Genomic DNA, 13,231 nt, shown 5'->3' with positions numbered 1-13,231 from the left:
GGACTAGCGGGGATGGAGGGGGGGGGGGGGCACAGGTCGGGGAAGAAAATGCTTTCACAATACCCAGTGCAGCTTCGACTTCAGCTCCAAGTCCTCACATTACACTCAGGTAGCCTCCCAATCTATACTCCTGCCCTATCCTAGACACACAGTACCCCTACACTAAATAACATTGAGGTTGCTTACATTACGGACTTAACGGGGACAACAAACACCTCCGTAGGGGTTGGGTGAAAATGGCCTAAATCGGACAAGTGTATGGGCACCTTATTTATAGTGCAACTTGAAACTCCCTGCGATGGTGAGCGACTATTTTTCCTCCATTTGGCCGCATGCGAGCGGATCTGTAAGTGTACACATCCACTTGCATGGTAGTGCAGCCTAGCTTGCAGGTCTGAATCATGCCCTAAGTACTAAGTAAATAAAAAAACAAATGCAGCCACTACAAAGAGCAGGGCGCATAATGGGAGAGGCCACATTAGAGCTTAGCAATATTTTTACAAAAATACACAATTTATAACAGGATCCAGTGTATTGTAAGATTCTGTCATTTCCCACCTTTGCCACTAGAAGGCGCTGTCCTATTATACTTCTATAAATCTGATGAAACCAATGTTCAGCTTTAATTCCCTCAGGCATAATCTACAATATTCATCACCAGCACCATGGGGACATTTCTCTTCAGCATCTTAACATAGTGTTTGCATACCGCCTTCTGGGAATATTACCGTAACTGCCAGAGGTCAATTTTTTTACCATGTTTACGGAAAACATAATGAGCCGTACATAGCAATTTTACCGCTACTGCAAAGACTAATGATGATAATACTAGCACAAAGGTACATTTACAAAATTCTAAATGTGTTTCCAGTTGCACTCCCACTCTATAGTGTTTACAACTGTAAATCAATATGTACTTAATGTGTTGGGTTTAAATGTGCTCAACAATATGCAAATTTCTCCTAACATACTTTTCAGCATCAATGGGGTAAATTGACTATGATGGGAGTTATATTGCAGATAGGATGTTGCCCATAGCAACCAATCAGATTCTACTACTTATTTATTTAAAACCTTCTAGAGATAATAGATAGTATCTGATTGGTTAGATCTCCCATCTGAGTAAATGTACCCCAATGTGTCTTCCACCTAGGTTTCTAATTTACATAATGTAGTCTGGCAACAGACTGGGCCAGATGCACTAAGCTTCAAAAGTGATAAAATGGAGAGTGATAAACAGCCAGCCAATCAGCTCCTACCTGCCATGTCACAGGCCCAATAAGTGTCCCCTACTCGTTGGGACAGTCTGCATAGAGCAGGCATTCTCAGCCTCAAGGTACATTAAAACTAGTAACACATGACTATATGATGCAGTGGCGGAACTTGTGGGTGGTGAGCCCAGGTGCAAAAATTTTATTTGGGTCTCCCTCCTCTACCCCAACCCAAGTTCACAATATTCAACATTGCAGCGAGTAACAGGGGGTGACAGGAAAAAAACACTGGGTTACAGGAAGAGGGTGACAGGAGCAGCATTTGGACTCTTAATCCTCAGGGGCCCTGGTGCAATGCACTTGCTGCACCAATGGTAGTTCCGGCCTCTGATACGATGTGTGTACCCAGCATCATCTCCTGTGTCGGGAGCTAGCACTGGCGAGGGAGCTGTCATTGGCAAGTTAATACACAAAGTTAGTGCTCCCTCCTCAGCCGCACATCTTACTTTTTGCACCTGCAAGGGGTTCCCTCCTCCTCTGCAAAGCCATTTTCCGAGTGATATTCTGGAAGATGGTGCATGCGTACAAGAGAGCAAATGCACTGGCATAGTGCCAGTCATTCACAGAGTGGTGCCATCTTCTCAAATACCCAGTGGCCCATGAGCACTGTACATCCTGCACCCATTACAAAATATAAACACACTACCTGTATGTTTCAACTGGTACAATGATTAGCCATTGCTAGGCCTCCAACGTCCAATTAAGGCGAATGCACTCTGTAAAGAGATGTACTTTTTTCAAGCTCTGAACATGTTGAGAGATTAATTATTTGAGCTAATGTGATCTTTAGATTGTGTTATCCTGCTCCATCCTATAGGACATACTTGCTTACTCCGGGAAATTGCCGGAGACTCATAGCTCTGTTTTGCGGGGGTGGGTCTAAATTATGCAAAATTATGTAATTTTAGTCACGCCCTTTGACATACGGATCACACATTTTTTTCTGCTATTTTGGTGCAGCCTAATTATAGGATAGTCTGCCTCTTAGTAGTAAAAAGTAAAAATTCCATGCTTTATGACCCCCCCTCCTAAAAAGCAAGTTCAGAACAGATCTCTTCTGGCTCCTCAGATCCCCTGGGAAGCACAGTATGGGAAAGGAACTTAAGGCCTAATTCAGAGGGAGAATAGACTCTGTGGCAAGTGCAGTGAGCCACAGAGCCCTCAAGGGGCTTTTTTGCACTCGCCTTCTTGTAGGAGTACCAGCAGCTGGGATTCCAATGTCGGTATACTGACCAATGGAATCTCAACCGTTGGCCAGTCATACCACCATAGGTGACGATTCTGTGGGTGCTCAAGGACCCGAGAACCCACAGGAATTAATGAGCACCCACGTGCCCGTAACTCCAGAGTCCCAATGCCGGGCCACTGTATTTGCTTGTTGAGCCTTTCAACAGGCTTGAGCACCCACCAGCAAAAACATAAATCGGCACCTCTGCATACCACATCTGTCAAAACCAGGTTAATTTATCCTTGTAAATAATTGCAGCTTTAAAAAACAAACAAACAAACAAACAGACTCGCACAAAAGTCCCACACTTTCAGAACTACATTACATTTAGCCCATTGCAGCACCTCACCTTGAAGTAGACGAATCTGGAACTTTTTACTCTCCATTGGTAAGGACAAATCAGAAAAACTGAGCAGAGTCTAGAAAGAAAAGACAAAGGCAGATTGTGTAACACAATATATATGATCTAGTAATACTGAATATGGTTCTATTAACCAACTGATACTGTACATTTTACTTACAAACCCTTCTTCACTTATGCAAGTGTGCCTACTTTTCCCACTGTACTGTGTACGTCCTCCTATGGCCCTTACAGTTACTCCTGGAATATCAGAGGGCACTTTTTTGCAGGTTACCAGACCCACCTGAAATACACAAATTGCAGTGTCTTCAAAGTCCAGCCCACAAACACTTTAAAGAGATAAAATCACCAGGCAATCACCTACTACCTGTCATTTTTCAAATCCAGCATGTAACATAACAGGTAGGAGCTGATTGGCTGGCTGTTTGTCAATGTCCATTTTATCACTTTTTAAATCTTGATATATCTGGCCCTAAGGGAGGGATGTACCAAGCACTGGCAATATTATTATTTGAATCTTATTACTGTCACTGCAGTTTCCTGAACTTCCTGGTTTTTGACTCTGGAGTCCTTTTGCGCATGCAAAGAGATGCTGGCAGTCGTGGGACATACTGGGAGGGATCCATGTTGGATCCCTCACACAGCCATGTAGCAGCAATTCCAACCGCTTCCTGCGATTGAAGGTTCCATGAAAACATATGCCAGTCGCATGCAACTAGCCCTCTGCTTGTGAGGACAACTCCTATTACTAGTAGTAGCAGTAGCATTGGTCCATGGAATCTGACTGAAAATGATGACTCTCCACATACACTCACCTCAGATTAGACTAGGATACACATCTATCTATAACTTTGTTCTACATGCAAATGCTCTGTTACTGCCAACCAGTAATGCTCACCTAGTCACAAAGGAGAACAACCAAGATCTGTATTATTCACAATCACAAAATGTTTGGATTTATTTGAATTATTAAGCCCTTAGCTTGCAGATGTGGAACTGTATTTTCAAGTCCTGCAATTGTAGTCCACATTTTATCTATGTCAGCACAACTTCTTGATTTATACTGGCCAAGAGATATGTTTCCTCCTAACACTGGTTTCATATTAGTCCTTGTGAGTTTTGACTCCATTGAGGGTTTTTACTGATTTCTACATTTTTGGCCATTATTTTGGTTCAACGTTTGCTCAATATAAATACGTGTCAACTTTTAAATATTCTCCTATTTGTGGTGTAAATACATTGATATAATGCTCATTATGCATTGATGAGAATGCTGTATTTTTATAATATGAGAGAGCAGGGCTTAGTCTAGCAGCCCCATAAGTCTTCTGGCTTTCCTAGATCTGAAGGGATTCCGGCCCTACCAATCACTGTTGTGCTTTTCAAAAAAGGCACATCAAGAAAGCCAAACTTGGCTAACCATTTCTTCGCTTTATCCCCTGGTGTTGGCTTATAGCCAACACAAGGCAGTGCAAGCCCAGCCTATGGTGGAGAGAAGAGCAGAATTTTGGATTCAGAGCAAGAAGATGGTGGAGAGGACCCAAAAGAGATGAAGACACTGAGTTGACAGTGGATAAAGCAAAACACATGAGCTGGCCGCCACCACCGAGCTGAAGATATAAAATCCAATGGCCATGAGGAGAAGAACCAAAGAAGATGTCGGAAGTTATGAAGAGGCAGTGGCCTTTGCAAAAGAGCTAAAAGACAGCTAAAAGCCCAGGAAAAGATGGGATTTAAAGACCCAGGAAGCCCTGAGGTGGTGGAAAGATGTCCCATTAGGTGTACATCCTCTGGAGGGAGATGACTGAACACACAGAACCTTAAATCATGCTGGCCTGAGGTTGTATAGGTAATTCACTGTCCTGTGATAATGGTTGCAAGTGAATGCTTCAGTTTTGCTTTATGAAATATGTGTGTAAAAGGGCAGTACATCACATTCATCACACTCTTTAGTTAGAGCTGCAGTTTGAATATGTTTATTAGACCAACATTTGTTAATGTCTGTGTTTTGTAGTTGGCCAACTAGTTGTTTCTTAGAGGGGTGGCAAAATCAGCTTAGGCTATGAAGTTGTATTGGAAAGATCTACTTATAGGCAGGGCCGGTGTAAGGCTTCTTAGCACCCTAGGCAAAACTTCAACCTACTCCATCCCTCCACCCCACCCCGTACTGCCACCAATAACCATTTTCCAACACCGAAAGGCATACTTGCCTAACATTACGGAATGGCAGGGAGGCTCCCAAAAATCAGTACAAGGAAGAGGGGGCAGCAAAGTAGGGAAGTACGCCTTAAGTGAAAGTATGGAGGTGAGGTCTTAAGCTGTGTACAGATGCATCGATTTTTGTCTATTTACGATTCTATTTTGCTGATAGAATCAAAATCGAATCCACATCGAATGGTTTTTAGGACACTTTTGATCTGCATTCAATTCGATGCGCGCTCCCGTTTTCTCAAAATTGCACAGAAAAATCTACTGTGCAGCCAAGGAAATATCGAATTCGATCCAGTAAATCGAATGTGTACAATGTTCCATGAATGTAAATTGAATTTGATATTGAAATTGATAACTAATGCAAAAGTACAGATATAATGCCAAATTGAATGGGAAGATCTCATAGAAAATCGAATCTAAAGCAAAACGAAGTGTGTGTACATAGCTTTAGAATTTGCACAGCAGCCACCTACATTAAGTACAAGGATCCCAATAGACATATTCAATTTTTTGATAGGCAGACTTGGTGGCGCCACCCCAGAACTTGGCGCCCTAGGCAGCTGCCTAATGATAGAGCCGGCCCTGCTTATAGGTGCAACTGAATCCAAAGAGTGACTAGCATGCTTACAAGTGTTATCACATCTATTTGTTCTGTGTGCCCCATACAATTTCCACGGGATCTCATAATACCTGCTGTATGCGAATACACAGTTGTATGTGCCACCTGGTGGGATAGGGTGACTGAAGCATTAGGGCTAGTGATGATCATTCACTTACAGGATGAAGCTCGCTGTCACATCTCTTTGAGGGTATTATTCTTAGTTTAAGAAAAGGGTTTCACTATGAAGCTGGTATCTTCTCTTGTGGTTTCTCCATGCAGTATGATAAGATAGCTTCTGAACACCACACCAAGTGAGAGCTATCTGGCTACCACTATTGGTTAGTATAGCTGCTGTCCACTTATCGTCCTACTTATTCCTCTTAACAATACTATTAGTACTGACAGCAGAACTAATTCCACTAGTAAAATTCATGTAAGAAGAAAGTCTCAGACAATACACTTAATATTTCAAGGATTAAATGAAAACACCATCATCACTATTATTATTATTATTATGTATTTAAAAAAATTCAAAAATAAAACCAACAGCACTCAAGGAGGCAGAGAAAGGCTCAGACTATGGTCACTTTGTACTAATACTGCACATACTAGAATGCAAATAGATGGGGGGTGGGTGTGTAGTAGAGAGTCCCAAACTGGGAGCACCCTAGGACACACTTCCCGGCGCTCGGCAATAACAGAAAAATTCTAAGTTAAACAAGTTCTGTATATACAGAATTATACAGCTGCAGCATGCACTCCTGTGGGTCTGTCTTGACTCACACAGAAAGAAAAAAATGGGGAAGGGGTAATGGAGTGAATTGCGCTGCTGATAGAATAGATAGATAATGTGATGAACACACTAGATGGCTGTAGAAGATAAATGAGTAATGGACACACTGTTTGTAAATTTAGTTATTTTATATGAAAAAATGAAAAAAATATATATATAGCATTACATTAGCAATCAACACATTAAAACATTAAAAAATTCCTTTAGTACAATGAAATTGTAGGCAATACAATTATCTATGAAGTAGTAATCCAAATCGATGGAGATATCTTTTGTATTGGTAGCAGCAGACTTTCAGTATAATAATTTGTTACACTATAGTCAATTGATGGATGTATCACTTTTATGATCAAAGTGAGAAACAGAATGTCCAGATCTTAGATGGACTTTGTATACTTTATACAATATTAGCAATTAAGAGTATGAAATTTGCAGACACAGGTAAATATATGTATGCTCACCCTTGATAGTAAATGAATTCGGAGTTGGAATTCTCCAGCACTCGGTAGTCAGGTTTTTATGGGGAGATGGTGTCACCACTAGTGAATAATCCTGTTGCTCCTCTCGGCAAGTGCCGGTGTAGCCAGCCAGTGGTTCAGTATGGATTGACCACACTGACCACTGCGGAAAAGGAGTAGTTCTTAGGAAATTTTCATTTACCGGGTGCTTCGTTGGATGGGGGTTCAGTACACCTGATGTAATAGGTGTTTGATGACGCAGCTGATGGCCGGCAGCGAGGGGGGGGGGGGATGCGCTGCACTTCAGCTGGCTTGTGGAGTCCAGATAACGGCGGTGAGCAAGTAGGTTTACCTGTGTTGTTTGTAGCAGCGGTAAGCAGGGATGCTGTTCCTTAGCCCGCTAATGTAGGATGTAATCAGCGGTAACCAGCGCTGGGTTTCTGCGGCTGGGAAATATGGTCAGCGTTGGGTAGCGGTCAGCCGGTGGCATGTAGAGGTTGCGCTGCCGCTGTGAGTGCGGTCCGTGACCAGCAACAAGCTGGGATGCTATACCTTAGCCGGCTTGACGTAGTCAGCACTCGGCGGTGACCGGCTCTGTGTAAATGCGGCTGACGATTTCAGATCAGCGTGTATTGGCAGATAGCCGGCAGCATGTGAAGATTTGTGCTGCTAGTGGAACAACTGAAGTCTGCTGACGTGAATCTCCAAGTGAGAATGGGTGATGACGTCAACGCGTTTCGTCCCCTTCAGTCGAATGGGAACTTTTTCAAGACGGATGCTACAAACAACACAGGTAAACCTACTTGCTCACCGCCGTTATCTGGACTCCACAAGCCAGCTGAAGTGCAGCGCATCCCCCCCCCCTCGCTGCCGGCCATCAGCTGCGTCATCAAACACCTATTACATCAGGTGTACTGAACCCCCATCCAACGAAGCACCCGGTAAATGAAAATTTCCTAAGAACTACTCCTTTTCCGCAGTGGTCAGTGTGGTCAATCCATACTGAACCACTGGCTGGCTACACCGGCACTTGCCGAGAGGAGCAACAGGATTATTCACTAGTGGTGACACCATCTCCCCATAAAAACCTGACTACCGAGTGCTGGAGAATTCCAACTCCGAATTCATTTACTATCAAGGGTGAGCATACATATATTTACCTGTGTCTGCAAATTTCATACTCTTAATTGCTAATATTGTATAAAGTATACAAAGTCCATCTAAGATCTGGACATTCTGTTTCTCACTTTGATCATAAAAGTGATACATCCATCAATTGACTATAGTTTAACAAATTATTATACTGAAAGTCTGCTGCTACCAATACAAAAGATATCTCCATCGATTTGGATTACTACTTCATAGATAATTGTATTGCCTACAATTTCATTGTACTAAAGGAATTTTTTAATGTTTTAATGTGTTGATTGCTAATGTAATGCTATATATATATTTTTTTCATTTTTTCATATAAAATAACTAAATTTACAAACAGTGTGTCCATTACTCATTTATCTTCTACAGCCATCTAGTGTGTTCATCACATTATCTATCTATTCTATCAGCAGCGCAATTCACTCCATTACCCCTTCCACATACTAGAATGCCCAATGCAAAAGAAGAGTCATTTTGGTCTTCGAAGAATTATTGAGAAAGTCTTTAGGTCTCCATGAGATGTGGAGGGTATCCGGATAGCGAACAGATGATGTCTAGGTTGACACTAGTCAATAGGTTGACACCATGGGCCTTATTTTGGTACATTCTTTCTGACAAAATCCTTCTTAGATGGACAAAACCATGTGCACTGCAGGGGGGGCAGATGTAACATGTGCAGAGAGAATTAGATTTGGGTGAGTAATTTTGTTTCTGTGCAGGGAAAATACTGACTGCTTTATTTTTACACTGCAATATAGAGCTCACTTTGAAGTAAAACCCCACCCAAATCTAATTCTCTCTGCACAAGTAACACCTGCCCCACCTGCAGTGCACATGGTTTTGCCCATCTAAGAAGGATTTTGTCAGAAAGAATGAACCAAAATAAGGCCCCATATGGTTGACATACATGGGGGGCCGATTCAGACCCAACGGTCTTGGTTTGCGCATGCGCAAACCCCAGGAGCGAGCGGCTTCATAGTGGGCTCCATAGTGGGCTGCAGGAGGTGGACTGAGGGACCTGTTTGAATACCCACTATATCATCAAGAATCCCGGATTGCAGTCTGAACCAACCCCTTGGGACCATCACCAACTGGAACCTTCTTAGGTCATTGGAAATCGCCACCTGCACCATCCCTGGTTATGTGCAACAACTTTGGCTGATAAGGCACAGACATAATTGATTTATAGAACATTCCACAAAAACATCTACAGTGGATTTTGGTTCTTTACTCCAGCTTTGGGCCGACCACACCGACACAAGTGGATGTCCAACTTACCAATTCCAGGGTGGTAACTATTCCTTGATTTCCAATTGTCCATCTCTCAGGGGTATACATAGGAATGGAGTCTCCTGGACTTAACCAATTTGTGGGTATTCTTGATTTCATTCATCAACATTATTTTATTTATTGTATGTCATTTTTATTATATTAAATAATTCTGTAAAAGATTATCCAGTCAATCCTCTCATTTTTTTATGCGCTGCTTCTCTTTCATTTCATGGGCGTGCCCAAAAAAAGGTGGGTGTGTCCATGAAAAGTACCACTGCAAACAAAAGTGATAACCCTACGGGGGGGCTCGAGCCGGGACATAATACCCGGCGGCAGGGGCAGATGGCAGCGGCTAACTATAACCCCACAGCCTCCTCCCCCCCCCCCCGGCGCCCACATCTTCTCAGCGACTCCCCGCCACGGGGGCTGCGTGGCTATAGTTACGCCCACTGTGTCAGCCCTGTGTACTCAGGGATCTGTCAGGGCCAGTATGTGTGTGCAGCCCAGGGAGTGTGGTCCTCACAATCATTTGGCTAGAGATGAGGAATCTCTTTATGCTCTGGTCGAAACCCCCCCCACATGCACACACACCCAGGATGCTTCTTTTATATGGAGAGAAGAGAAGAAAAAGGGTTTGTATTGGATGCACTCCTTACAGTTGATCGAATCATTTTTGGTAAATTCCTTTTTATTTAAAAAGTGGGAGCTCCTATTATCTTTATTTGGTATATGGTGGATAAGGAGACGGTTTATGTGGCCGGTAAAGGAATTTACCAAAAATTATTCGATTAACTGTAAGGAGTGCATCCAATACAAACCCTTTTTCCACCCTTTTTCTTCTCTTCTCTCCATTCGTAAACGTTTGGGATAGCACCGCCACTGGTGCAAATAAACACACAGTGGACCCCTGCCCAGTAAATAAAAGGGCATTAATCCAATTATGTGTGCAGAACTCTAAAAACCACATATCTCTGCTTCTTTAATATGTAAGAAACTAACACCCTTCTGGTTCTCCCTTATTAGATTCCATTTCTGTTTTGGGGATTATAACTTTAGATACTTTAGATCTCAGCCATACAGGCTGAAAATAGTTATAATCTCACTGGCCGCTTAAAAGCTATATGAGCCATACCTTTTGTTGAACTGTTGCATTTATTAACATTCTGATTTAGTTATTTACTTCTTGCAACATTTATTGAGAATTTAAAGTAGACCTGGAATGTTTTCTGACAGTGGCCCTATGTAGGCATGCCCAAAAGCCTACGTTGTGACATTAGAAGACCACTATTTCTGGTACTGACAACATCCCAGCAAACGCCATAACTGTCTAAGAGTGGAGATTGGTATATTTGCACAGAAAGGGGGAAATGCTGTGCCCATTAGCCATTCCCCTGTTTTTATCAAGAAAATCTGAATGCTGAGTAAGCCATGAGGAAACATGAATCACCTGACATGCGACACTTTAGTTAGTTAGTCAGGTCATATGTAAAGGAGATAGGGGTGAGCCAATCAGGGTGTTCAAGGAGGAGTAGGCAGGATAGAAAGGATCACATACTGTAGTGATCTTACTCTGTTCTTGTAAATCCCCGCCCTCCCATCCCTATTTCTTCTTCTTGGCAGCGGTAAAGAACGGTCATCTTGTGTAGTTCTGTGAGTTTGTAGATAGTGGGTGCACTCTCCCTGACATCGATTGTCATGGGCCATGCTTCTGCACGGGGGATGGCCGCACCTTCTGCAAGAGTGGTGGTGCTGGGAGAGTTTTCACCAGCGGTGTATGGATGGTATGGTGATGCTTACCCCCACTTTCCTATCTTGACCTTACTTTGGTGCCACCACCATTTTGATAGTCTATAATAAGTTGTCAAAATTAATTTGACATTCAAGTTTTGAAACGCCAGCACTTGTGTCTTTATTTTAGTGTTAAGTAATAGTTAAGTTAGAGTGAGCTATGGTTTAAGTTTATAAAGTGTGGGGCATAAAGATACCCGATGGTGAGTTCATGACATGGCATGCCCAGTAATCAGGGCGCTCAGAGAGTCCCTCTCTGAAGTCAATAGACACTGCATTAATGTAAAACTTGTTTTCTTACCTATATGAATTCTTTGTAATGGGGAACCTCTGAGGAAATTTAACCTTCCTGGACAGGTAGTGTCTTCAATATTCACTATTTATGTTGGAGATCACAAGGTCTGGAAGCCACCTTTTTGCATAGAAATAAAACAAATGTCATCATCGTGCAACAAAAGTTCAACCAATAAAAACAACAGAAGGTTTGAGGAAAGGCAAAATGTGAGTTTCCCTGTTCAAACTATTTTATAATAATAAAATATAGTTGCTAATTTTGGTACTATTTTCATCAGTAATGTGATTTCTTTACAACTGGCAACTTATTGAAGACAACTGTCCCCAGCCTTATCTTACAATTATACCAGTAGCCCTAGCTGTGTGTCTCAAGTACCATCCTCTTTTGACTTTCTAGAAAATGTGTCTCTCTAGTGCCTTCCTATTGTGATTCTCCATCTCCATCTCCTGTGTTTCCAGCTTCATCTCCTGTGACCCCAGCTAGATCTATTCTCTCTCAGTGCAACCCCATGTGTCCCCCAGCTCCTTCAACACTCCCTCAGCACTATCTACTGTGGTACCAAATCTCCTCTGTGTCTCCAGTGATCTATCTGGCTGCATTCCTCTCTGTCTCCAGCATGAAGAAATACTTTTTTCTTCTTCTCTTTGGTGGCACGGCACTGTCATGATGTCACCTTTCAGGGGCAAACGCAGGATTTTCAGAAGGGGGTTTCCAGCCGGGCAGAGCAAAGCACGGAGATGGACACTTAGGTGACCCAGTATATGCCGGGTCAGTTAAAGTATTATAGCTAGACCAAATGTATATAAATAATAATAATAACAATAAAAAAAAAAAAAATATATATATATATATATATATATATCACAGGTGTAGAGCCAGAAATAGATCCACAAGGAGCACTCACCAATAAGACCAATAGTAATTTAATGGTACTTGTTAAAGATACAAAACATCTTACTTTTGTGAGGAGGTCGACGTTTCGGCCACTAGAGGGCCTTTGTCAAGACAATTCACCTGGCACATCCGTACAGCACAAGCACATCAAGTACAATGATCCTGTGCTCAAGGGCTCCCTTATATAGCAGCCTAATGTGGTAATTATTAACAGCCTGGTGCAGTACCTACTGGTGCCTGCAAGGCTCATGCGTCCCTGATCACATGTGTCCAATGCCGCCAGTTGATTGGTCCGCCGGCCGGAAATACTATCAATCCAATATGGCCGTGCGTTCCACAGCGGTCCCGGTGCATTCCAGCGCCGTTTGCAGCGATTTCTGTATTCTATAAGGTCTCTAAGGGCAGTAAACTAACTTATTATAGATCAAACATCATCAGAAGGTGAATACACCGATTCTAGTGATATAGAGGCAATAGGGGTTCTTTTTTAGACCTACCACCCCGACAGCGAGGTCGGGGAGACAGAGGCGCCAACGTAGCCACCAGAGGCGCGGTGGGTGGAAACAGAAAAGACCGAAAGACACGAGCCCAAACCTGATATTTAATCTATCGTCCTATAAATTGACTGAGGTGGAGGAGTCTGTCCTCTCACGGGGACTGTCATTCGTCCCAACCATGCATCATAACCAATTTGACTGGGTCGTGGATAACTATCATCTGGGCAGAAAGCTCAGGTTAAGAGAATTTTTTCCTGAATCCCCTAACATTGATAGTGGGAGTAAAATGAGTAAAAACTTTAAACCCAGCACCTTCGACCCACAATCAACCAATTCTAGCATACGTACCTTTGTCCGTATGACGGAGCACGATATGGCACAGATGGTCACACCTGCGCCTGAATATC

The 13,231-nt window shown here is 42.7% G+C and overlaps 1 protein-coding gene across 1 annotated transcript in view; it reads right to left on the bottom strand.

Moving 5' to 3' along the window:
* The window catches only part of LOC146060405 (uncharacterized), a 109,991-nt gene that overhangs the window by 53,231 nt on the left and 43,529 nt on the right, over nucleotides 1–13,231 (bottom strand). Inside the window, exons 2-3 of the mRNA XM_083173572.1 lie at nucleotides 3,021–3,143; nucleotides 2,849–2,918 (exon numbers count right to left, since the gene is read on the bottom strand). Coding sequence (XP_083029698.1) covers nucleotides 2,849–2,885 — 37 coding nt within the window. The 5' untranslated portion in view covers nucleotides 2,886–2,918; nucleotides 3,021–3,143. The remainder of the gene's footprint in view (nucleotides 1–2,848; nucleotides 2,919–3,020; nucleotides 3,144–13,231) is intronic.

This window comes from Crinia signifera, chromosome 2 (assembly GCF_055691185.1).
Source record: "Crinia signifera chromosome 2, ASM5569118v1, whole genome shotgun sequence".
In the NCBI taxonomy this organism is placed as follows: Eukaryota; Metazoa; Chordata; class Amphibia; order Anura; family Myobatrachidae; genus Crinia; species Crinia signifera.
This window is presented reverse-complemented; position numbering and strand designations above follow the sequence as displayed.